This window comes from Aulonocara stuartgranti, assembly GCF_965226115.1.
Source record: "Aulonocara stuartgranti genome assembly, chromosome: 6".
Taxonomy (NCBI): Eukaryota; Metazoa; Chordata; class Actinopteri; order Cichliformes; family Cichlidae; genus Aulonocara; species Aulonocara stuartgranti.
Genome location: NC_138944.1, coordinates 206,953 through 233,640, shown reverse-complemented (window position 1 = coordinate 233,640; position 26,688 = coordinate 206,953). Strand labels below are relative to the sequence as shown.

At 43.4% G+C, this 26,688-nt stretch overlaps 2 protein-coding genes across 8 annotated transcripts in view; both read right to left on the bottom strand.

The window, feature by feature from the left end:
* Positions 1–9,284, bottom strand: part of LOC309708269 (signal-induced proliferation-associated 1-like protein 2) — a 40,301-nt gene extending 31,017 nt beyond the window's left edge. For 3 of the 7 annotated variants that reach the window (XM_082536132.1, XM_082536133.1, XM_082536134.1), the window contains exons 1-6: positions 8,938–9,284; positions 3,980–5,215; positions 3,218–3,345; positions 2,861–3,049; positions 1,463–1,604; positions 1,248–1,336 (exon numbers count right to left, since the gene is read on the bottom strand). In XM_082536132.1, the coding sequence (XP_082392258.1) occupies positions 1,248–1,336; positions 1,463–1,604; positions 2,861–3,049; positions 3,218–3,345; positions 3,980–5,000 (1,569 nt within the window). In that variant the 5' untranslated portion in view covers positions 5,001–5,215; positions 8,938–9,284. The remainder of the gene's footprint in view (positions 1–1,247; positions 1,337–1,462; positions 1,605–2,860; positions 3,050–3,217; positions 3,346–3,979; positions 5,216–8,937) is intronic. The other 4 variants (XM_082536129.1, XM_082536131.1, XM_082536130.1 and 1 more) reach the window with 3 other exon arrangements.
* Positions 9,285–9,378: 94 nt separating this feature from the next.
* The window catches only part of LOC309708618 (equilibrative nucleoside transporter 1-like), a 35,114-nt gene continuing 17,804 nt past the window's right edge, over positions 9,379–26,688 (bottom strand). Inside the window, exons 6-13 of the mRNA XM_082536823.1 lie at positions 25,355–25,489; positions 25,150–25,247; positions 24,855–24,933; positions 20,673–20,731; positions 20,460–20,568; positions 20,214–20,299; positions 13,644–13,843; positions 9,379–10,201 (exon numbers count right to left, since the gene is read on the bottom strand). Of these exons, the coding sequence (XP_082392949.1) occupies positions 10,090–10,201; positions 13,644–13,843; positions 20,214–20,299; positions 20,460–20,568; positions 20,673–20,731; positions 24,855–24,933; positions 25,150–25,247; positions 25,355–25,489 (878 nt within the window). The 3' untranslated portion in view covers positions 9,379–10,089. The remainder of the gene's footprint in view (positions 10,202–13,643; positions 13,844–20,213; positions 20,300–20,459; positions 20,569–20,672; positions 20,732–24,854; positions 24,934–25,149; positions 25,248–25,354; positions 25,490–26,688) is intronic.

Sequence of the window (26,688 nt, the reverse complement as noted above, 5' to 3'; positions counted from 1 at the left end):
AGAAAGTAAGGCAAGTCCAGAGGAGTCAGCTGAATGGGAGGAATAAGATCCGGGCAATCAGCACCTACACCCTGCCGATGATCAAGTACCCTGTTGGGATAATAAGCTGGCCAAAGGAGGAGACAGAAGCCACTTGCATCAAGACAAGAAAGCTCCTGACCATGCATGCAGAGTATTACCCCAAATCCAGCACCCCAAGGCTGTACACTAAGCAGAACGGAGGAGGCCGAAGACTAGTGAGTTTCAGAACCACTGTCCAGGATGAGACAACGAACATCCATGAGTACATCAAAAAGTTGGCCACAACTCATTATGTCCTTAGTGAATACCTCAGGCAGCAGAAACCTGAGTAAGACGAGAAGCAAGGAGAGGAACCATCATAGAAGGACAGGCCCCTGCACGGTATCTACCACCGTTAGTGGGCGAGCAGAGGAAGATGGCCATAGTGATGTAGCTGAACCTAGTGATAGCAACATCAAGAAAAAGTAACATGATAAGCAGAAGTACCAAGGGCTGAGAGAGGAGCCCGAGAAGATGCGGAGAGTGAAGGTAACAGTGGTTCCCATGGTAATCATAATACATAACCTCTGAACTGGCCTAGTGGCTCCAGCAAAATGTGGGGTGACATTCAACATCTCTGTCTAGAAGAGGGTGGAACTAGGAACAGCAAAGATACTGTGCAGGAACCTCAGGCTCCCAGGCCTTTGGTAGAGGACCTGAGCTGAAGTGGGCCACCCACAATGTCTTACATCTTTCTCCATCTCTAAACAAAATGATCTTATCTCTCATTTGTTTCCTTTGTAGTACTTCAGTAGTTAGCTGATGTACTGTGACCAGAACATAAAAAAGCACCGTTATGACCTCCTTTAACTAACAGTAGCAATGCATAAATTATATGGTTTTGCCTCTTTATCTTTATCTGATACGTCCTTATGATGGATAAACCAATAGGACTGTATTTTACCTGTAATCGGTCCTACATTTACTTTCAGATCGGTTTGATGTTTAAAGGGTTGCAGTGATGGGAAATAACTTACGATGTGAGTCAGTGTTAAACCTAAAGTAAGGAGCACGCTTGGAAAATGTATAAAGTAGGAAGATGAAATATTTGTGTTGAAATGTGGAGAATAAAAGTAAAAAGCTGTCAGAAAAACAAATACGGATATAAAGTACAGATACTTGAAAACTTTAGTTGTGGTACTTGTGCAGTACACAGCACAAGGTCAAACTAGGAACAGGAGAATCACCTGCTGAGGGCTGCTTGCCGTGGACACGTGGAACATCAGCTTGAATTCTCTGAACGTTGTAAAAACTGACTGCCTCCCTGTTGAGTCTTCTGACAGGAAACAAAAACAAGCAAACAGAAAGTAACAACAATTACCAAACACCATTCTGACATCATTGCAGAACCAGGACAAACAAGGACCCGGTTTTGTTTCAGAAAAAGAAATGGTGCTGGTACCGCTGGTATCTTTCAGTGGACCTCTGTGGCCCAGAAGGTCCAGGAACTGATCTAGAGCGGGACTGCCAGAGTCACTGTTGTCCTCCTCGGTGGACTGACCAGCCCGACAGAATAACACGCCCACTTTGCGCTGGAACTTCAGCTGCAGTAAAACAAAGAAAAGCAGGCAGGGTCAGCGTGGACCATCGGGACTCTGAAGGTGCTGGTTATAAGATCAATTCAGAAGGTTTGGAACTGATGCGTGAATTACGCTCCAGCGGGAAATCTTTTAACCCTACCCGGTAACCTTCTGCATAACCAGACATGAAGCGCCTGAGAAACTTGAACGTGTGTAAAGTTGCGGTGAAGGTCTAAGAGGGGTTAGATTTCCCACACAAGTGAAAATCATTTGTATAATAATTTGTATAATAGTTAGTTGAAACAGGAGTACTTCAGAAATTGGAGAAAATGCTGGTGTCACTGTTTGTACTGGATTTACTGGTTTTATTGTTTATATTGACTTGATGATGCCGTGTCAGGAGACCTTTGGTCATTTCACACAACATCGGAAGGTCAGCTGACTTCTCCCTCTTGCAGTGGACGTTTTAGGGCACCTGGACAAAAAGATGAGCCTATCACAGTGTTTTACCTCGTCTCTTACCTGAGACACCTGAAGGCAGGAGCACCCTCCTGCCGCTCATGTGGATATCTCATATTAATGCGATAGTAAACTTATCATCTTCCTGCTGTGTTCTCAGGCTGATGTCCGTCTGTGTCGTCTCCTGGGATTTCAGTCTGACTGGAGCTTAAAGAGACCTCTCTTCTTCTGCTCAGGCTCCCAGTGGCCACTTAAAAAACTGCTTTGTATCACTTTGCTAAACTTCTGAGAGAGCACAACAAGAAGGTTTTCTTTATTTTGTACTGACCTCTGGGAGGGCCACCAAAAAGTAAGGAAAACGTGACAAAAACTGTAGCTGATTAAAAAGGTACATCTTACTTGTTCCAGCTAATACCATCAAGTCTGAGTTTGTCTCTAAACTGGACAGAATCACAGAAGCTTTATTAGGATCTCTAAAGCTCTAGAAGGATGAGATAATAGTGAATCATTTCTTTCAGACAGAGAACTCGTAGCTGCTGCCTGTGAAAACCTCTCTGAGGATGTGTGTTTGGGTGTTTTTGAAGAATACGCTACTCAGCATTGATCAGCATGGTGGACGTAGCACGAGAAGCTGAATTCTTATGCCAACTGTTTCATTATGTGAAAGCGTCACAGCATCAAAAGCCCGATTTAGCAAAATGGCTATGAAACGGGATTCTAGTTTAACACAGACCATCCTGTCAGAAACATGGGAAGGCCAACCATGGCAGTGGCAGGTATTTCATGGTCAGCTGGTGGGTGGCACACTGGGACTGGCTCACCTCCTGCTGGTCCAGCTGCAGCAGCAGTTCAGGGACTCTGGGTGAATCTGCAGCCAGTCTGAGACTGTGGATGCTAAGTTGAGGAACCACAAACTCGAGAACATCCTTCAGAGGAAGACGTCGACTGGTCCCGTGTTTGGATGAAGATGGGATAGAGTCCTCTGTGATGGATCCTCTCAGGGTAGACAGCTGAAAGAGGGGGCGTGATTGGATCAGACTAAAAGGACAAACAGGGATTAACAGCATCACCAACAGTCACTTTATAAATTAGTAATCGAAAATGATCTCAAACCAGACTGTGATCAGGTCAGGTCAGGTCGCCTAACCAGTCACGTGACCGGTCACATGACTAGTTACCTGACCAGTCCTGAGGATCATCCTGTAGTTGTACTGTGTCTCATCACTCCTCTCCTCCAGTTTCTCTCGCCGGAGGCTCAGAGACACTGGACCAAAGTTCTCATCAATGCCAAAATAATTTTGGTGATCTGACAGAAAAAACACAGAAGGTCACTCACATCAGTGAAAACAGAAACCTGAACGCAGTAACAGTGCTTAAATTAATCAGGGGTGTCGAACTCCAGGCCTCGAAAGCCGGTGTCCTGCAGGTTTTAGAGCTCACCCTGGGTCAACACCTGAATCACATAATTATTTCATTATCAGGCCTCTGGAAAACTTCAAGACATGTTGAGGAGGTCATTTAGTCATTTAAACCAGCTGTGTTGGATCAAGGACACATCTAAACCCTGCAGGACACCGGCCCTCGAGGCCTGGAGTTCGACACCTGTGTGTTAGATCTTCAGATCTTCATATTCAGTTCATTTCTTTTCATTTACAGTCAGAAATATTATTGCACTTCAGGGTTTGTTTTTAGCACACAGTCACATGTTGATCGTGTCGCCTATCCTTATGGCAGAATGTTTCTGTTGGAAGTTATTGAACTGTTTATTTTTTAACTCTATGGATACTGAGATCTATTACAAACTCTTCCTGTTATAAATATCTTTTGTTGGAACTAGATTAAACTGGTGGCACTATTTTAAAAAGCATCCTTGCTTTACTTTTAGCAAGAGCATCCAGCTTCTGCATCGTGGTGAAGTCTGGCCCTCGACTGGACCTTACCTTGGTTGTAGAAGTATTTCAGGTAGTATCTGGCTCCCAGGTCAATGTGTTCAATGTCGTGATTATTCATCAGATGTTGGTCGAACGCCCGAGTTCCTCCACGAAACTCCAACACTGAGATGCTCGCGTTGGTGCGGTGGGTGCTGAGCGGCGGATCGCTGAAGGATGTGTCTGCTGCAGCACCGCAGGTGGAGGTGTTGGCCCGAGTCAGGCCCAGCCTCCTTTCCATCTCCCCTCCAATCTCATTATGAAAGAACGGACAGCTGCTCACCAGAAAGTTGTTTTTGTCACGTTCATCAGGGCTTAAAGCATCAAACACATCACATCCAGAGGTGGAGACGTTCCTTCTGTGCTGGAGGTCTGCTTGGGGGACGAAGCCGCTGCTGAAGTTGAAGAGGACACTCTGACTATCATAATGAGAAAAGCATTTGTAAGAGATTGCGCTGGGTCTTGTGTCCCTGTTTGTCCTCTGATTCCTTAGTCTGCTGAGGATCGATGTCTCCGGCTTTGTTTTCTGAACATGCGACACATAAACCGAAGCGTTCACATAGTTGGGTACATAGATGACATCCCCATGAGCAATGCGAGCGGCAGTCTGCAGACTGGGCGACAGTGCAGCACGAAGCTGTGCAGGTTCTGGGAACGGAGGCGGTGCGCTGGGCACCTGCTGCTTCAGCCTCCAGGAAGGAGTCTCAGTGGATTGTGACAAACTTTGGCGGTCCAGTGTCGAAGTGCTGCAGCACTTTCGCCTCAGACTTGCGTCTGTGTTTGGGTTGATGGCAGCAGGGTCCATGTCTTCAGCTCCGACATCACTGATCGTCACCTCACTGTTGCTTCTCTTCATCCTTGCCAAACTCCTGCTGGTGGAAGGACTCGGGCGAACTGGGAATGTAGTCTCTGACCTGGGCTGGGGGTCCAGGCTCTTGTTGGAATGGGGAGGTTGACTCAGAAAGCTCAAGTTCAGACCCTCCTGAGCATCCCTCCTCTGAGACAAGTCGGACATTCGGGCCCTGACCCCCATCTTTTACAACAGGAGCTCCCTGAACGACCGGAGGTCCCATAGTCCCGATCCTTGGAAAGTCTAAGAAACACTGCTGTTAGTCTAGTCCAGAAGGACCCTGAACCACTGCCAGGACTCAGACCCGAAGTTCATGACTCCTGTGAGATCTAATAGGTCCACAGTCTGATTAGGATCAGAGACAGGAAGTACATCCTGGACTCACCATCCACAGCGATCTGAAACAAGAAAAGGTTGTCATGCACTCCTGTTGAGGTGAATCACCTGTTTACCTGTGCTACAAGTACAGGTGTGAACATGCGCTAGTCAATCCCAGCTGCTCATTCGCCTGTAGGTGTGACGCATCTGTTCGGCTGAAAAACATGAAGCGTCATGCCTGAGAATTTAAAACACAAACGTGGCAGACGGACCAGCTCTGGTATGGGGAAGAGCCACAGGACAAACCTGTGCCCAGACGTGAACTAGATGTTATAACCCAGTTATTACTTTATTAATGCGAGAAGCAACAAAACACACCTGAAGTCCACCACGTTACCATGAGAAGGCAGTGTGTGTGTGTGTGTGTGTGTGTGTGTGTGTGTGTGTGTGTGGTATTTCCAGCAGCTGTCTCCGTCATGTTCAGCAGTAACAGCTGAAGGCTTCAGATATCTGTATGTGGACAAATGTACTCTCAACTGCATACACTGCTCTGTGTGTACTGCATACTGTATACGCTGTACTGTGTTTGGAGCCGGTCTGACGTCAGGTCATAACCTTGAACATTACATTTCTGACATAAAGCTAAAAGCAGACATTGGAAAAATAAACACGGAACAATGCTGCATGCCTGTATGTTTGAGCACATGCAAACAGATGTGGAGTTCTGTGAAACGTCCCAACACTGTGTGATCACATCGGCAGAGTAAACGCTTTGCAGACAGTCATACAAACTGCAGTTTTCACTTTGGTCAGTTTGGGATCAAGTATCCATCTACCCTGGTGTTAGGAAGTTTTACCTGAAGAATAAAACATAACATGAAATATATTAAAAAGTGATCCTGTTTGACTGTAACTGAATTCAGTTCAGCTTTAAGTTTATAAGATAAAGATGAGATAAACCTTTATTAGTCCCACACGTGGGAAATCATGTCATATAGTATCTTATTCTTATTATCATATCCTATTTCATTGCTTTTCTTAATTTTTGCTACTGTAACTTTGCACTGTCCACTTTCTGCTGTGACACAACAATTTTCCCACGTGTGGGACTAATAAAGGTTATCGTATCTTTTCTTAAAATACAAGTTAGAGCAGTAACCCCCCCCCCCCCCCCCCCAAAAAAAAAACCCCTAATAGAATAGAATAAGATAAAATAATATAGTATACACAATAGATATATAGTACAATTGATATGTCACATGACAACAGAAGTCTCAGGGTGCTTTGTATTGAAAGGTTAGATGATCTATTTTGGTGCTTTTAAGTGTTTCTTTAATCTTAGTTTCCTGACTACAAAACCCCTCAGGACGGCACAGCCAGTGCCCTGGTCCCTCCCTGAATCATCATCAGTGCAATCAGGAGGTGAATGCTGTAGTTCCAAAGACACCACCACCCAGCTGAAGTTTCACATTCATTCAGGAAACTCCTTTTATTGACCTGGCTTCATTTGCCTGTAAAAAATAAGACTATGAAACAAAGCAGCCAGCAAGAGTACAGGAGAGACGATCATGTGTTTAAATGCAGGAAAAGTAGTGTACTAATTCCTGAGGCCAAGTGGGATCTTTACAGATGTTTCTGTCTGAGAACATCTGTAAAGGCGGATCTTCGTTCAAGGGAAATGATGTTGAAGAAGCTGCAGTCATAAGGAGCAGCAGACTGTGGTGCATTGTGGAAAACTGTTGTCAACAGTCGGCCATCTGCAGATGACAGAAATGCCGTAGTTGGGTCATGAAAAGTGAGTCTGAGGAGTTTATAACATCGGCGTGATTGCCTCTTCCTGTCTCCTGACCCAGTCATCTCAGCTGATTACTGGATTACATCACTTCCTGTTCATAGGGCAAAGAGGTCTCTGAGGAATCTGCTTCCTGTTGGCGGAGGGTGGAGTGAGGTGGGGAGGGTGGGGGGTGATCTTATCTTCAAATTAAGGACAAAGACACAGATTTCAAGAAGCCTGTCCTGCTCGTCATCAAGTTTGCAACTGTCTGCAACACGCCTGTGACATGTATATGCTTTGTGTGAGGTTTCCAGCACATTGACCAGGACATGTCCTTCAACGCACATATTAAACAAATATGTAAGACTGCGTTCTTCCATTTGCGCAACATCTCTAAAGTTAGAAATATCCTGTCTCAGAGTGACGCTGAAAAACTGAACATAACAGAATTGAATTCTGTTATCTGTTACCACACCCAGAAATGTTGTATCAGAAACTTACTACTTCAACATTATTTATCAGCAATTCTGCTCCAGCATCTTTTTTACAATTTCCAAATAACATAAATGTAGTTTTATTCAAATTTAGTGAAAACTTGTTTCTGTCAAACCTTGTTTTCAGTTTTGTGTTCCAAAAGCTGATGTGAATTATCTCCAGCACAAAAAAATCTTTGAATCATCTGCAAATAAAATAAACTGTAATATATCAGATGTTTTTATATATCATTGATGCACAGGTTAAATAAGCTTTGGACCCAATGCTGACCCCTGTGGAACTCCACAAACAATGTCCAGGCACTCTGATATTCACCAAGCCTCACAAATTGTTGCCTGTCTCTCAAATAACTCCTGACCCACTCCTCTAATGCTGTAGTGCTCCAGTTTATAAGGTAATATTTCATGATTGATTGTGTCAAAAGCTTCTTGTAGGTCAATGAAAACTCAGACTGTGCATTGTCTTTGATCTGTTTTATTAGTGATATGTTCAGTTAGTTCCATTAATGCCATGGATGTTGATCTATTTGGTCTGAAACCATACTGACTTTCCATTATTATTTTATGTTTATCTATTAATTTGTCAAGTCTATTAATAAAACCTTTTCCAGTATTTGTGAGAATTGTGAGAGTAGAGAAACAGGCCTGTAATGTGAATTGGTGTCAATCTCCATTTTTAAACAGTGGTATTACTTTAGCAGTTTTCATTTGTGTTGGGAACGCACCAGTTTGTAGAGGCAAATTGCAAATGTATGTTAAGGGTTTGGAGCATCGATCAAAGTCTGTAGAGTTTTCAGTTTGTGATTTCCCAACAACATGATTTCCTTTTTTTCCACCACCGTTAAAAACACTGACTGAGGATTAGGCCGGGGGAATATGGCCAGAAATATTTATCACAATATATATTTGAAAATGTGCGATAACGATATAACTGACGCGAGACAAAATACTTTACCACTCCACAACTTTATTAGTGCAAAAAACCCATCAATGTATTTTCACTTAAACAAGCAGCTGTTTTTTATGTGCATTAAAGTTATTTAAAATTTTTACCCATATTCTATCGCCATATTTCATTTTCTAACCATTGCCTAACATTACACCGGTGTTACCGTGAACGTTTGATATGGCCCAGCCCTAGTTGAGGATTACGTTCAATGAGCTTAGTTTCTTTCTCTGCACAGTTTCTTGTGTTCTGTCAGCCAAGTCTGGCCCAACACTTACAAAGAATTTGTTGAACTCATTAACCACATCGCTCATCATTATTAGTCAAATATGAAGGATAATGTAACTGCCTAGAACTATTTTAATAACAATATTTCATGTTTTCCAAATCCCTTTACTGTTATTTTTATTCATATTTAATAATTTCTCAATTTTACATGACCTCAAAATACTAGTTAGTTTATTTTTATACCTCTTGTTCTTATTTTCAACTTCTCTACTTCTGTACTTTATAAATCACCTCACTGCTCAGCAGTACTTCGTTACCTCACTGCTCAGCAGTACTTTGTTTCGGAGAGGGAAATTTTACCTTCTCGAGGACCGAGGATCCAGGGCTCTTCCAGTGTTCTGACTCTCGGATCAGACCCGGACGTCGTGTCAGTCGGTTCCGGTTTGTTTCCCGGTCCAGTCACACTGACACGGACGACACGGACCTCTTGTGCGGGTCCTGGTCTTGGTTCGGTCTCGTTAAACTCTCAGCTGTGTCTGGTCGGACGCTTCAGCTCAGCCAGGCTGGCGATGCGTTTAAGTGATGCTCGGATTCTTTACAGCCAGCCCGGCTGATGCCTTCAGAGGACGTTAATAAACGTGGGAATTTTCTTCACTTGTCTGTCTTTCATTGAGCTGAAAATAAATAAAGTGAAATAGCCCACTGTTCGTTCTGCGGGCGGCTTTCAAAGGTTGTAAACCTTTTGGGGATTCCTAACCTGGATGATCGAGCATGCATGAAGACGATTTGATAAAAACGTCACACACTGCAGTTTTAATTTATTTGGATCCACGTTAAATACACAGTTTTTTTCTCATTACAATATTGATATTACAATATCTCTTGACAAATATTAACATGAGATGAACAGAGATGAAGATCAGACTTCATCAATAACTTCACTAACTCAGTGCTTCAATTTAATACTGTCAAATTATTACTGTGCAGTTTATACTGCTTAACTTTTATTATTGTAATATTAGTAGTATTACTTCAATGTCATTTCATTGCTTACCAAACGTGTAACTCAAGTCATTTCTCATAATGTATGTCAGGATGTGAACCCTTTAAACTTTAATTCTAATCAAGTCACCACATTTCTTTCAATAAAACTCTTAAATCTGGAGTTTAGTCAAATAATTTATCTGGAAATCACAGATGGTGACGCTCTGAGGACTCTATGAAGACGATCAATGTGAATATCAAAGATCTTTTAACCTGTTAAACTTTTTTTAATGTCTCTAATGAATACATACAAAGAATATTCATTGTACAGATTCATGTTTAAGAAATAAATACTGAAAGTAATCCTGCAGCACCTCCATCAGGACAAAAGAGAAAATAATTAAGACAAAGTTGAAGAGCTGTGGAGTTTCAGTCTGACTGAAGCTTTTCTGCCACTCAGACCAGAACTGCACAAAAGAGTTCACTGATAGTTTCACAGTTAGTCCAAGAGAAAGACGACATTTCCAGTTAAACCAGTATTCTAATGAGAAAGGAGAGAGCAGCTCCTAACGCCAAACCCAGAGAGAGGAAGAACGCCATGATGGCTCCAGCTGTTTCTGCTTCATGAGGAAGAACGTTCCTGTTAAAAACCAGAATATTGACATATTATATTATATTATATTATATTATATTATATTATATTATATATTGGAGTACTGTAATTAATTATTATCAGGAAGTCCTAAAAACTCCCTGAAAAGCCTTCAGTTAATCCAAAATTGTTAAGGTAAAATATATATTCTTAGTGCCTATTTCCTGTTTCTATTTTTTATGTAGGCTAGTATATTAAAGAGGCCACTTTTCAGTCATAAAATGTGTTAAAGGTCACAAAGTGGGGAGCAAGACTGGAATACTGTGCAAGACAGGAAAATGCTGCAGCAAGAGTCCTGACAGGGACTAGAAAGAGAGCAGATTTCTCCTTCATTGGCTTCCTGTTAAATCCAGAATCCAAAATCCTGCTCCTCACATACAAGGTCTTAAATAATCAGGCCCCATCTTATCTTAATGGTAAATGGACTGATTCTTATATAGCACTTTTCTACTCTCCCATAGTACTCAAAGCACTGTATACAACATACCACATTCACTCAATCACACCCATTCTCACAAGCACTGACTCTAAACTGAGTGCTTTTCTAACGACATTTACACACATTCACACTCCGATGGATGCATCTGAAGGCAACTTGGGGTTAGTATCTTGCCCAAGGACACTTGGCATGCAGACTGGAGGAGCCAGGGATCAAACCACCAACCTCAGTAGGTGACCTGCTCTACCTCCTGAGCCACAGCCACCAAAGTTAATGACCTTGTAGTACCATATCACCCTATTAGAGCACTTCGCTCTCGCTCTGCAGGCCTACTTGTTGTTCCTCGAGTATTTAAATGGGAGGCAGAGCCTTCAGTTTTCAGGCCCCTCTTCTGTGGAACCAGCTTCCAGTTTGGATTCAGGAGACAGACACTATCTCTACTTTTAAGCTTCAAACTTTCCTTTTTGCTAAAGCATATAGTTAGGGCTGGACCAGGTGACCCTGAATCCTCCCTTAGTTATGCTGCAATAGACGTAGGCTGCCGGGGATTCCCATGATGCACTGGGTGTTTCTTCTTCACTCACTATGTGTTAATCGACCTCTCTGCATCCACAGCATGTCTTTTATCCTGTCTTCCTTCTCTCACCCCAACCAATCACAGGAGATGGCCCCGCCCCTCCCTGAGCCTGGTTCTGCCGGAGGTTTCTTCCTGTTAAAAGGGAGTTTTTCCTTCCCACTGTCGCCAAAGTGCTGCTCATAGGGGCTCATATGATTGTTGGGTTTTTCTCTGTATCTTTTATTGTCGGGTCTACCTTACAATGTAAAGCACCTTGAGGTGACTGTGTGATTTGGCGCTGTATAGATAAACTGAATTGAATCCGAGATGTTTCCAAACCAGCTGAGAGGTACTGTCTCTTCAGCGTGTCTGAGGTCTGCCTCGGCGTCTCCTCCCATAGGGACTCCTCAGCTGACTCTCCTTATGGAGGTGCAGCTCTCACCCCATCTCTGAGGCTGAGCCCAGACACCTTCAGAGGAATATCATTTCTATTGCTTGTATTCTCCACGTCACTACTCACGGCACCTCCTCCCTAATCCTGAGTGGACCCACAACGCTTTTCAACTTTTAAGTCTGTATGTTTTACATCGCAGCTAGTTTTAGACAAAGGCCCCGTTTTCAGAAACCATAAAATAATTAGAAAAATTAACATAATTTTACATTTAAAGATTGATTTTAACACTGTTTTTAATTTCAGTGTCTGTTCAATAATGGGAAAAAAAGTAATTTAAATTTAATTTTTAAATACAAGAATACTCTTGTTGTTTGAAATATCAATAAAATTACAAAAACAGTCTGAAATGTATTTTCTTTATGAGCATACAACATCTGTATTGGTAAATGGGCAGAAGGTAATTTCCCAGATGGTGTATCTTTTATAACCCTAACTGGTAAAATTACAGAAAAAAATACAAATAGAAATGAATAATCTATATTATTTTTAAGATTCCCACAAATCTAGGGGCGGGGCTTATCCCAGCTACCACAGGGCAAGAGGCGGGGACTGTGCCAAAGAGACCGTGCTGCTTGAAATATGAAATAAATATTAAATGCCTGTGAAATTTTAGTCTTGCATTACTAAAAATATACTTAGTATTATTTTATGTTATTTTAATTATAACTTAAAAAAGAAGTTTGTTAGACTATAAATGTTGAAATATAACTTAAGTTTACTATAAAAATATCAATAAGCAGTAAAAAGATTAATTAAGGAACCTTTTTGGTTCAGATTTTGGTTTTGAAGAGAAACAAAGGTGCAGGCAGGCACTCTGTACTGCAGTTAACTTTAAAATCAGCTGTTGTTGATTATGGGACATTTTACGAGGATACAGTGTGGAGGGGAAAACTTTTTTTGAATAGCCAGGGAGTAAAATGTACCATTTATAGTCTGTAATGGATGAAGGATGGCAAAGGAACCTTACAAGACCAGCCGGTGTTCAGATTCGGATAATCTCTGTGAACATGTGAACTTTATAAAATTGTTTTAGAAGCTCCAATAATAAATTCTGAGAGAGGACAAAGGAGCATTTACACTCTGCAGCAGGCACATATACACATGTATACGTGTATGAAGTACAGAGTACAACGCTGTTCTGGGAGGTGCTGAATAATAAGTGACTGCTGAGATGAAAACAGTTCTCTGGAAAGCTTTTAATGCTTCTCTCATCATTCTGTTGCCCCTCCATCTTTGTTTCATCTGGCCAAAAATCTGCTTCAAAGCTGTGCGGGCTCTGTTGTAGGTGTAGTCTGACCTTCCTGTTTCTGAACGTATCCAGTAATTTGCACCTTGTTATAAACACTCCATAAATGCATGAACTGTTAATGTATGCTATGCTATGTCTTCTGATCATACTGCCTAAGGGAAGCATGTTTAACCACCGAGGACCTGGCGTCTACATATTTGGAAATCCCATTTTGAGTTGTCTAGATCAAAATACTAGATTTTGCTCTACAAGGGCCTGATATCCTCTGCTCAGAAACTACATCAGGTAAAAAGATAATTCTTTGTTTTTATATTCATCAGGTTGCAATCAGCCCAAATAGCAAAGAGAAATTAAGAATGCATGCCATTAATGAGTTCGGGTCTTAGGAGGATAATGTAAACAGAATTGGTCCTAGCACTGAACCCTGTGGAACTCCATAATTAACCTCAGTGTGTGAAGAGGACTCTCCATTTACATGCACAAACTGGAGTCTATTAGATAGATATGATACAAACCACTGCAGCACAGTACCTGTAATACCTACAGCGTGCTCTAATTGCTCTAATAGGATATTATGGTCATAAAGCACTGGACCACTCTTGCTGCTAGTGGGTGCACAGGAAGCTGTGTTGGACTCAACTGTAATATACTTAATACTTAAAATGAGCTCCACAGAGAAAATCAAGGCTAACATTAACATGATGGGGTGTTTGCTGTGTGCAGGTTTCTTACCTTGGACCATAACACATGCAGAGGCTTGCCAGGTACCCGTTACTGAAGGCAAAGAGGATCATGAAGAGGATAAAGAAGCAGTCGTGATAGAAAACGACTGGCAGGTGGGCACGAGGGTGAACATTGCACAGCATGAAGAGAGGGATGAAGACCAGGCGACACCCGATGGATGCAGGAAGTATCACACTGTCTTTTCCTGGCTGGAAAAAAAAGAATACTATCAGCTCACATGTCTTTCAGTTTAACTGGAATATATAGAGCACCATCTACAACAAAGTGCTTTATGATAAACTGAATACTCTCATTAAAGACTGGTACCAATAATGACATTATTTGAATATAGACTGGAATCATAAAGTAAAAAGGGAAGACTTGAAAATGGTAACACATGACTTTGAGTTTCAACGGGTTAACAAAGGACCAACTATGTAAATATGGGCAGAGACTGTTCTGAGGTCAGGGAAACATGTAACAAGCACAACATGACAGGTGTTTGTTTATTACACTGAGAAATAATGTGGTAACTGATGTTATTAGCAAAGGAAACACTAAAGAAATGTAGCATCATTTAAAGATCTTAATAAGGAATTCCAATGTAACTGATCATCACATGTTATATATGTGAGCAAATCTGATTAAAGAATCAAGTATAGTGGAAACAAGATTTAATAGCTATTTTACTGATTCTGTTAAAGCTTTGACTTTTAACTGTTTTGTCACGGCTGGCGGAGTGAGCCGTGTGGTGTGGAGGAAAGGGAGGACCCAAAATGCAGCAGTGACTGATGATACGAGTGATGTTTATTTACAAAGTGACAATGGCAGAAACAAGCAGTGAGGCATGACAAAACAACTGAAGAAACCTAAACTGGGAGAACTAAATGACAAACCTGAGACCATACAAAAGGGGTGCGGGGCAGAGAGACGCAGAGACAGGAACACCATAGAACGCAGACGAGCCGACAATGAACACAGACCGACACCCACTAAATATACACACACAAGGTAATCAGGTAATCACACACAGGAGGGAAGAACAGCTGAACCTAATACACATGAGGACCGGAGGACACAAGCTGAACACAATGACAACAGACACAGACCTTCAAAATAGAATAGGAAATCCAGAACATGAGCCTTCAAAGTAAAGCAGGAACACACAGACTGAATTACAACACAACACGGGGACATGAACAGAGCACCAAGGACAGACACAGGTAGGGCTGAATACACACACCAAACTACAGGTTCAACCCTAAACCAATACAAAATCAGAATAAACACAAAGCACAAAAATGAACTTCAAGGAAACACAAAACGCTGGGCCAAAATGACCCAGGACCATGACATGTTTAGGCTCAAACTATTCTGTTACTCCTCCTCTTGGCTCTCGGAGGAGTTGGATGCGTCTTCCACCCTCTCCCTCCCTTAGCTTCCCTTCTATGCTTCTATGTCCTTGTCTCGTCTCGTCTGACTTTAAATCTGAGAGAGCATCTCATTCTTGCTCTTGTTCTCTAAACGAATGTTTCCCAGATTTCATCTGGGAAACATTCGTTTAGAGGAGCTCATGGCTCTTAAAAGAGAGATACACCTGGAGACCAGTGATGGACATTAGAATGACTGAAAAATCGATGCAGTTTGTTCTCCCTAGACCACATACTAACATCTCTCATGCGGCTATACCCCCACCCCCGACGGCACCAACTGCTTGAAGGTTGACGCCAAGAGGAACAACAATATTCTTCCAAGAGACACGAGAATGAACAGACTCTCTGCCCTATTCCTCAAGGTCACCTGCGTAGGCTGCGCACTGTTGATCTTTGCCTAACAGGCGAAAGGACACTTTCTCAGGCTGAACTCAGGACACACATCCCGACATGCACACATGCACACTGATACTGATACGCACTCACCACCCTCCCTCCCTTCCCCCCGATCCAACGCCTCCTCCCATACTTACTTCCCACCCGATGGAGACAGCGGCTCTGAGGCGGGATGAGGTTGCAGCGTCCATGACCCACTGTGTACATTGTGTACTATTATTACTGGTATTAAAATGGCAGAATCTCCCAAGTCAGTAAAAGTTAAAAGGTCATTTAAAACCCTAACCCTAAGCATAGGTTCCACCACAGCATGTTTGAAGTCAGCAGGGACACACCCAGACTGAAGACTGCTATTGACAGCAAACACATACCCACAGATGTCAAAAACATCTTTCAGTAAACGAGATGGAACAATATCCAGAGTACATCTGTGGGTTTCAGGTGGTTGACTGCTTCACTCAGTAATGAAAAGGACACAGGTGTCAGGTTTCCTGCGTCATTGACCCAGTGTTCTCAGTTTTGTCATGTTCAGTTTATTTTGCCACATGTTGTTCTCACTTCCTGTTTTTCCTGTCAGCTCGTCTCATGTGTCGTTAGCCAGATTATGTTCAGCTGTGTACCCACCGGTCTCTCATTAGCATCCTCATCAGTCTGTGTATTTAAGTCTTCTGTTTCCACTCGTTCACCGTCGTGTCATTGATGTTGTCGCTGTTAGGTTGTTGTATGTTCAGTTCCTTCAGCCAGCCAGCCAGCCATTTCCTGCTTCAGTTCTGTTCGTTCATTTCGGTCAGCAATAAACACCAGCCTTCACCTACCAGTGAGTCCAGCGTTTGGGTCCTAGTGATGTGCGATACCACTGATTTCCTTTCTGATCCGATTCCAAGTATTCAGGGTGGTATCGACGATACTGATCCGATACCGATACTTTGTACAAAAACTTACTTTATTTATTGTATCTCAAAATATAGCGTCATCATGATTACAGGACATCATATTACTTGTTCTTATCACTTAATAATGCAGAATTCATCATATAGAAATAAAGAATCTGAAGTTGTGCCTATTTGAACATGTTGCCTGCCTGCAGCACTAAAGGATTCAGTGAGAGACGTCTGTCTCGCCCTAGCAGCACCTGTCCCTGTCCTCCTCTTCAGTTCGCCTCAACATAAGCTCGTCATATTCTGTGATCTGATTTACTGTGAGGTGTTTCACGAGGTTAGTGGTGTTGCCACAACACCTCACTGTCTTTCCACATGTATTGCAAACCACATCTCGGCTGTTTGTGGAGGTAAAATACATCTGTACATAACTCCAATTACACTCAGCCATTGTTGTGAGTGCGCACGCCAGGGGCTGGACACAGTTATACAGCTGTATTTTGCACATGACTATGAAAGGCAGAAGAGGAAGTAATTCCTTCCAATGTTGACAATCCGAATGATATAGTTTCTTTCCACTGTGTTCCTGTTAATGATAAACTACAAATTTACCCTAAATTACTAAACTATTTTAAATCAAATCAAATCAAATCAAATCACTTTTATTGTCACATCACATGTGCAGGTACACTGGTACAGCACATGTGAGTGAAATTCTTGTGTGCAAGCTTCACAAGCAACAGAGTTGTGCAAAAATACAATAATGTAAAACAAGAAAAATATTAGAATGGCTAAATCTGAGACTAATAAATATATGTACAATATATAATGGTATATGCATTACTGGATGTGTATACTAAATATGTTTTTCTACATGTGGGTGTGTGTATATACACATATTTTACAAATTAAATAGAGTAAAAATAAAATAAATATATAAAAAATATACAGAGTTGAGACATGTGCAAAACAGTGGCATTACTGTACAGTATGGAGTGCATAATGTTAAAGTTCCAGTAGTGAAGCTGAGGTGTCTATGAAGTGTTCAGCAGTCTGATGGCCTGGTGGAAGAAGCTGTCTCTCAGTCTGCTGGTACGGGACCGGATGCTGCAGAACCTCCTTCCTGATGGAAGCAGTCTGAACAGTTTATGGCTGGGGTGACTGGAGTCCTTGATGATCCTCCCCGCTTTCCTCAGGCAGCGCTTCCTGTAGATGTCTTGGAGGGAGGGAAGCTCACCTCCAATTATCCGTTCAGAGCACCGCACTACTCGCTGGAGAGCTTTGCAGTTGTAGGCGGTGCTGTTGCCGTACCAGGTGGTGATGCATCCAGTGAGGATGCTCTCAATGGCACAGTGATAGAAGGTCCTGAGGATGCGGGGGCTCATGCCGAATCTTTTCAGTCTCCTGAGAAAGAAGAGGCGCTGCTGCGCCTTCTTCACTGTTTTGTTTGTGTGTACTGACCACGTAAGATCCTCAGCCAGATGTACACCAAGGAAGCGGAAGCTGCTCACTCTCTCCACAGCAGCGCCGTTGATGGTGATGGGGGTGTGTACTTCTCTGCACCTCCGGAAGTCCACTATCAACTCCTTTGTCTTTGCGACGTTGAGGGTGAGATGGTTGTCTTGACACCAGTGGGTCAGGGCGCTGACCTCCTCCCTGTAAGCCGTCTCATCACCGTTGGTGATAAGACCCACCACTGTAGTGTCGTCCGCAAACTTCACAATGATGTTGGAGTTGTTAGTGGCTGTGCAGTTGTAGGTGTAGAGGAGAGGGCTCAGTACACACCCCTGTGGAGCACCAGTGTTCAGTGTGATGGGGGATGAGGTGATGCTGCCCAGTCTGACCACTTGGCGTCTGTCAGAGAGGAAGCTAAGGATCCAGTTGCAGAGGGAGCTGCTCAGTCCTAGATCCTGCAGTTTCCTGTCCAGCTTCGAGGGAACGATGGCTTTTCTCTGCACCTGTTTCAGTTCCTCGGGTGGGGAAGTCTTCTGTTTCCACTCGTTCACCGTCGTGTCATTGATGTTGTCGCTGGTAGTTCCTTCAGCCAGCCAGCGAGCCATTTCCTGCTTCAGTTCTGTTCGTTCATTTCGGTCAGCAATAAACACCAGCCTTCACCTGTGAGTCCAGCGTTTGGGTCCTCCTTTCCTCACCCACACTGCAACCACTGACAACAGGCTCAAAGTGGTCACAAGCAACCAAGTTGGCATATAAACAGATGGGTCGGAAGGATAATATGAGACCTGATATCTGTGATCCCGTTAATAAAGAATTTCAATAAGTTTTCACATGTTGCTTTTGATGCTATGTGGGGAGCAGCAGTAGGGGGATTAAGAACTAAGTTAGTGATTAATACGAAGTCTGTGACTGTTATCAGACACGATCTTAGAGAAATATTTCGTTTTTGCTGCACTAATAGCCTTTTGATCATTTAACAATATAAATATTAAAACTAAATTTGCAATAAAATTTGTCTTGCATCTTAATACCAGTATAACGGTCTGTATAATTTTCGAGGTCTACAAATAAAGAACCAGATAATAGATTGCATTTATATAGCACTTTATGAGACCCTTTATGGACGTAGACTGGGTGGAAAGAGAAGGAAGCAATCTGTTAATGTTACGTAGATGGAAGTAGGCAGAACGGGTGAGATTATTGATGTGAGATTTATAGGAAAGTGAACTGTCTAGGATGACACCAAGGCTCTTAACCTGAGGAGAAGGGAAAACTGTGGAGTTATCGACAGTGAGTGAGTCAGAGTCAGTTTTTACAGGCTTACATACACACGCAGTTACTGTCCCTCCATTTAAAAAGGCAGAGGCGTCACGATGTGATTATTTTACGTGTAGTTGTTTTTTATTTCCTGTGTAATAATATTCATTTATTTGTATCCTGCTGTAACTTTACTGTATAAAGAGCTAACATCTCCAAAATGTCAGGAGTAGTTAGTCATTATAAGAAGTGTTTGTGAACTAAAACTCAAGAATGTGGGATCCTGTTTGTCCGTAATTTAAACAGCCCAGCGCTGCTCCAGACACAGGGAAAACCAATCCTGCAGGGAGACCTACCTCGGCACTTGTGCAGGTGAAGCCATAGGGAAGATTTGCTTCACCATATTTTCTAGTCTTTGGCTTAGAATGAAGTTGGTTTGGAAACATATTCAGCGATGCTTCATCTCCTGCTTTGCGTTTGTGTGGGCGCCCCATGCTAGCAGTGTCCAAGTGTTTTCTTTCCCCCCCCTTTTCATACCGCGCCCCCCCCTGCAATGGCTCTGCGCCTCCCCTAGGGGGCGGGCCCCACACTTTGGGAAGGTCTGCTGTAAGGGAAGAAGGTGGGAGGGAGGAATCAGGTCTGCAGGAGAGATATAACTGGGTGTCATCAGCAAAACAGTGAAAGTGAAGATCAAATTTGCAGAAAATGGTACCTAGAGGGAGGATGTATATTTTGAAGAGAAGAGGGCCTAAGACTGAACCTTGGGGTGCACCAGAAGGGACCGGGAAAAGACGAGAGCAGAATGATTTCAGTTGAATAAACTGGGAGCGGTCAAGGAGATATGATTGAAACCAGGCTAGGGGTGTAGCCACAGCTGCCCTGGGGCAGACTGACAGAAGCGAGGCTGCCATCGGACCCTCTGGCCAACAATAGTAGGCAGTAGGGTGAAGTGTTTTGCCCAAGGAAACAATGACCAGGACAGACAGAGCTGGGGATCAAACCGGCAACCCTCCAGTTATAAGATGAGGTTCCCAACCCGCTGAACCACGGTCACCCAGATGAAATCATGGGAGGGAGAAGACTGTCAATGTGAAGCCGGAGGACCTATTGGAGGCTTGCTGTTTATAGCTGAATTGCTTGATGACAGAACTCAAACTCACCCACATCAAGATGGCTGTTAAGCTCCGCCCACCCCAGTCACACAGGTTAAAGAGCAGGAAGCAGCTGACAGGAATGAAGTACTGGTCTGTAAATCAAACAATTATTTGAATGTTTGCGTGTATCAGTAGAACAAGGAAAAGGAAACGGGGGGCAAATTCACGCAGATAAACATGGAACAAAACACCACAGAAGAAGAAAGGTTAACATTAGCCGTCATTTCAACAGAAAACGAGGTATTGACCGACCCCAGGAACCTCCGTCACTGAGCGTGGATTTGGTGTCGGCAGTGACGGCGGGAAATGTGCCAATGGTTACAGTGAAGGTAAAACAGACTGACAGGGCCAAGATCCAGATCTGAGGGCCAAAGGTCAGAGGTCAGACATTCCCTTTAAAGAACAAACTACAGTTAATATTGATTATAGATTGTTTCTTGATCAGTTAAGTAATGTGTAGCTGACCTTCTTAAAGATTTTCAGCATGGAGACGTCCTGAGGCTTTGTCTGATCAGCTACTGCATCTTTACATAAACAACAGAATAAACAACAAAACAACGTAAATGATAGGATAAATAAAACACATGACAACAGAGCGCTGTAACTGTGATGCCAGATTAATGATTTAGCAATCTGCGTCAATCTCAAAGTGAGATTTTTCTGTGTGGTTCTCTTTTCACCTGATGAGTAACCACGGTAACAGAGTAGTGGGTTATGTTCAGAGCCAGTGAAAGCATTTCACAGACTCTTTTATGTTTTTAGTATGATGGAGGTTTTCTATCTGCAGCTTTTTCCAGAAAACAGTGAATGAAGCCCTGCTGGAAAGCTCCAGCAGCTCAGACTGACTGGAGTTCCATGCTCCAGACCTTACTATTTCTTTGACTGGAGAAAGCGGGTGCTCACAGGAATAGTTTTGTGTGAAAGAAGAGTGACATGCAGATTTATTATGTTTTGTATGTTTCAATTTGTTTTACCCCTCTGTGAAGCGCTGTCTTATAGTGGTGGAGGAGTTTGTGTGTCCCAGAGATCCCAGGGGCTATGTTGTTGGGGGGCTTTTGCTCCTTGGTAGGGTCACCCATAGCAAATCGGTCCTGGGTGAGTGACCAGACAAAGAGTGATTCAAAAGACTCTTATGTGTACATGATCAAGGGAACAGTTCTTCCTGCCCGGGATAGAGCTAGAGGGGCCACGCCTGGAGCCAGGCCTGAGGAAGGTGCCGAAGGGAAAGCACTTGGTGGCTGGGATAGCCCATGTAGCACGGCCAGGCACACCTGGGGAAGGGACATGGGGCCACCTGCAGGAGGTGCTGTAGCGGTCTGATGAATTGTGTGCCTGGTGGTGGCCATGGCAGAGACCCTGGTGATCCATGGCTACCGAGCCTGGCAATTGGTACATGGAACATCACCTCTCTGGTGGGGAAGGAACCTGAGCTAGTGTGTGAGATTGAGAGATACCAGCTAGATATAATCGGTCTAACCTCAATGCAATGAGCTGTCAACTGATCAACACCTGGTGGTGAGTTGGATCAGGTGGATGGGGGATAACGCTAGACAAACCCTGCACACCTAAACGTATAGTGATGGTGCACTGGGAATACCTAGCAGAAGCTCTGGTCTGCTAAATCTTCAACTCCCACCTGCTGCAGAGCTTTGACAGCATTCTGAGGGAGACTGGGGACATGAGGTCTGAATGGGCTGTGTTCAGTCTATCTGTGTCCTCCATTGCTGAGGCTGCTGAACTGAGCTGTGGCTGCAAGGTGGTTGGTGTCATTAGCCTGAAGAAGGAGCCCTATCGGGTTGGCCTGGTTAGCCTGTGGCACTCGACTGGTACCAGCAGACCAAGCAGAATGCAGATCAGGCAGTGGCTTAAGCAAAAACCATGGAAAAAGACTTGATTTTTTCCAGTTTGCCAGAAGTGATTCTGGACCAACTCCTCATGCTCTTGGGGATATTTGAGGGTGCATGGGAGTTTGTCTGACCACTTCGTATGTTTTTTGGACATAAGACCTGCATGCATCAGAGTGTTTGGGAGGTGCTTGGGGAGTACGGGGTGTGTAGCCTGTTGTTAAGAGCTATTCAGTACTTATACAACCGTTGGAAGAGCTTGGCAGGCAATAAGTTGGACTCCTTCCCAGTGTGTGTTGGACTCTGCCAGAGCTGGCCTTTGTCACCAATTCAGTTCATTTTTATGGACAGAATTTCTCGGCGTAGTAAAGCAGCAGAAGGCTTCAACTTTGGTGATTTCAGAAACTCACCTCTGCTTTTTGCAGATAACGTGGTTCTGTTTGCTTCATCAGGTGGTGGCCTCTAGCTCGCACTGAAGCAGTTCACAGCTGAATGTGAAGCAACGGGAATGAAAATCAGCACCTCCAAGTGTGAGGCCATGGTGCCTAGTCCAGGTCAGAAAGAAGTTGCTGCCCTCAATGTAGGAGTAAGTATCTTTGAGTTTTGTTCATGAGCGAGATGAAAGGGGAATAGGAGATTGACAGATAGATATGGAGGACTGGACAGATTGTACGATTGGACTGTCTCACCAGGTGGAGGGCCGTTGGCAGACCCAGGACACCCTGGAGAGATTATATCTCTCAGCTGGTCTAGGAACCTCTTGGTGTTCCAAGCTGGAGGAGGTGGCTGGGAAAGGGAGGTCGAGGCTTTTCTGCTTAGACTGCTGTCCTCAGAACCGAGTCATGGAAAAGTGGGAGATAATGGATGGATGGAAGCATGAATGTTCTTATTTCAGTTTATCCCAAAAACTTAAATCTGTTCATCTGGACATAGTGAGAGTAACATTTCGTCACTCATCCAGGTGACTTCTTCAGTCTCAGCTGACTGCAGATTTTCCTAACCTTATAAACAGTACATTTGTATAATGACTGGAACTAGCAGCTGAATGAACAATGTTCAGTTTCAAGTAAATAACCTGTGTGGAAAATATAAAAAGTAGCAAGGAGAGATACAGTGGGGCAAAAAAGTATTTAGTCAGCCACCGATTGTGCAAGTTCCCCCACTTAAAATGATGACAGAGGTCAGTAATTTGCACCAGAGGTACACTTCAACTGTGAGAGACAGAATGTGAAAAAAAAATCCATGAATCCACATGGTAGGATTTGTAAAGAATTTATTCGTAAATCAGGGTGGAAAATAAGTATTTGGTCAATAACAAAAATACAACTCAATACTTTGTAACATAACCTTTGTTGGCAATAACAGAGGTCAAACGTTTACTATAGGTCTTTACCAGGTTTGCACACACAGTAGCTGGTATTTTGGCCCATTCCTCCATGCAGATCTTCTCGAGAGCAGTGATGTTTTGGGGCTGTCGCCGAGCAACACGGACTTTCAACTCCCGCCACAGATTTTCTATGGGGTTGAGGTCTGGAGACTGGCTAGGCCACTCCAGGACTTTCAAATGCTTCTTACGGAGCCACTCCTTTGTTGCCCGGGCGGTGTGTTTTGGATCATTGTCATGTTGGAAGACCCAGCCTCGTTTCATCTTCAAAGTTCTCACTGATGGAAGGAGGTTTTGGCTCAAAATCTCACGATACATGGCCCCATTCATTCTGTCCTTAACACGGATCAGTCGTCCTGTCCCCTTGGCAGAAAAACAGCCCCATAGCATGATGTTTCCACCCCCATGCTTCACAGTAGGTATGGTGTTCTTGGGATGCAACTCAGTATTCTTCTTCCTCCAAACACGACGAGTTGAGTTTATACCAAAAAGTTCTACTTTGGTTTCATCTGACCACATGACATTCTCCCAATCCTCTGCTGTATCATCCATGTGCTCTCTGGCAAACTTCAGACGGGCCTGGACATGCACTGGCTTCAGCAGCGGGACACGTCTGGCACTGCGGGATTTGATTCCCTGCCGTTGTAGTGTGTTACTGATGGTGACCTTTGTTACTTTGGTCCCAGCTCTCTGCAGGTCATTCACCAGGTCCCCCCGTGTGGTTCTGGGATCTTTGCTCACCGTTCTCATGATCATTTTGACCCCACGGGATGAGATCGTGCGTGGAGCCCCAGATCAAGGGAGATTATCAGTGGTCTTGTATGTCTTCCATTTTCTGATGATTGCTCCCACAGTTGATTTTTTCACACCAAGCTGCTTGCCTATTGTAGATTCACTCTTCCCAGTCTGGTGCAGGTCTACAATACTTTTCCTGGTGTCCTTCGAAAGCTCTTTGGTCTTGGCCATGGCGGAGTTTGGAGTCTGACTGTTTGAGGCTGTGGACAGGTGTCTTTTATACAGATGATGAGTTCAAACAGGTGCCATTCATACAGGTAACGAGTGGGGGACAGAAAAGCTTCTTACAGAAGACGTTACAGGTCTGTGAGAGCCAGAGATTTTCCTTGTTTGAGGTGACCAAATACTTATTTTCCACCCTGATTTACCAATAAATTCTTTACAAATCCTACCATGTGGATTCATGGATTTTTTTTTCACATTCTGTCTCTCACAGTTGAAGTGTACCTCTGGTGCAAATTACTGACCTCTGTCATCATTTTAAGTGGGGGAACTTGCACAATCGGTGGCTGACTAAATACTTTTTTGCCCCACTGTATATGTATTAAAGCATAAACTTTTCATGAAGACCTTAAGCCGGTTTGAGGTGATAAGCAAAAGGTTTTTAAAAAATATTTTTTGTACCTCTGTTCATCAGGCTGATCGAATTCTGCTCCAGAGAGATCTGTTTCGTGTTTCTCTCCTGATAAAAGTGGAAAAACTCCTGAAAACACAAACAAAACAAAAGTCTATTAGCACTCACTCATGATGCCTTGAAAGGGGCAAGCTGAGGATGGAACAGAGTCTGTGAGATCTGATTTCTTAAGGATGCACTGAGCTGGCGGCTGTGGGAGGGGCTAGTACTGCAATGATGCATGATGTGTTTGTGTTCCATATTTTGTATCTCAGGTCTTGGAGATGGAATAAAAGGACAACGTACCAGTTTGGGCAGCAGGATGTAGGAGAGAATGGACAAAAAAATAACCACACAGGCTGTGATGAAATACCCAAACGCTGCATCCTGAAGCTCCGAACCGCCTGTACCCGAAAAAGACAGAAAATCAACCTTTTATAATCTCTGTGTACTGACATTCAAGTTCCTGCAAAGTGTCATAAAACTGAATCCAATGAGTTATTGATCAGACTTGCTATGGCGCAGATCATGGCGAAGGCGGCAAAGGTCCCAGCGAGTCCCTGACCACTCATGATGGGAGTTGTGTATGAAGCTGGGAGCAATCCAGCCATCCCGAAAAGGCTCCCCTGTAGCACTGCCCCGAAGGCTGAACAAACAAACAAACAACCAGATTAACAGAATGGCCTGTGGCATGCCCAAAGGCTGAACAGACAGACAGACGAACGAACGAACGAACCAATCCAATCCAATTTTATTTATAAAGCACTTTAAAATATCCAGCACAGGACCAAAATGCTGTACAGAAAGAAAGTTAAAAACAATAGAACAACAGAAAACAGCAAAAATAAATAAATAAAACACATAATACATAAAAATTAAAACAGCCCCATGTTAAAAAACAAAACAAGATAAAACAGCATGGAATCAACTAAAATAAAAAAATAAAATAAAAACCAACATCTCACGTGGTGTCAAAGGTCAGGGTAAAGAGGAGGGTTTCAGGAGTGACTTAAAAACAGGCAGTGAAGAGGCCTGTCTAATCTCTAAAGGAAGCTCGTTCCACAGTTTGGGAGCTGCTACAACAAAAGAGCTTTAGAAGCAAATAAAAGAATTTTAAAATGAATCCTAAAAGAAATGGGCAGCCAGTGAAGTGAAGCTGAAATAGGGGAAATGTGCTCAAACTTTCGAGTGCCAGTTAAAAGACGAGCTGCGGCATTTTGCACCCTCTGTAGATGAGTAATATATGATGCACTGACCCCTATATAAAGTGCATTACAGTAATGCAGCCGAGTGCTAACAAAGGCGTGGATCACTGTCTCAAAGTGCTGCCGTGAAAGACTTGGCTTTATTTTTTTATACACATTAGGCGTCTCAGTGCGGCTACCAAAGACCATCACCTCAGTCTTTTTATCGTTGAATTTTAAAAAGTTAACAGACATCCAAGCCTTAATGTCATCGAGACACTGAAGTAATGGCTGTGTAAGGTATCTGCCTTTTTTTCTTTAGAGGGACATAGATCTGACAGTCATCAGCATAAAAGTGGAATGCAATGCCGTGCTTTCTCAGTACAGAACCAAGAGGAAGCAGATCTAAAGAAAAGAGGAGGGGGCTAGAACTGAGCCCTGTTGGACACCACACAAAAGAGGGGCGGAGGACGACACATGGTCACAGTTCGCCCCACCAAGTAGGACCTGAACCACTCCAGTGCTGTGCCCCTAATGCCCACCCACTACTCCAAACGAGAGAGTAAAATGGCGTGATCCGCTGTATCAAACACAGCTGTCAAATCCAAAAGCACCAGAACAACACAGTCCCCAGCGCCATTAGCTAAAAATATGTCATTAA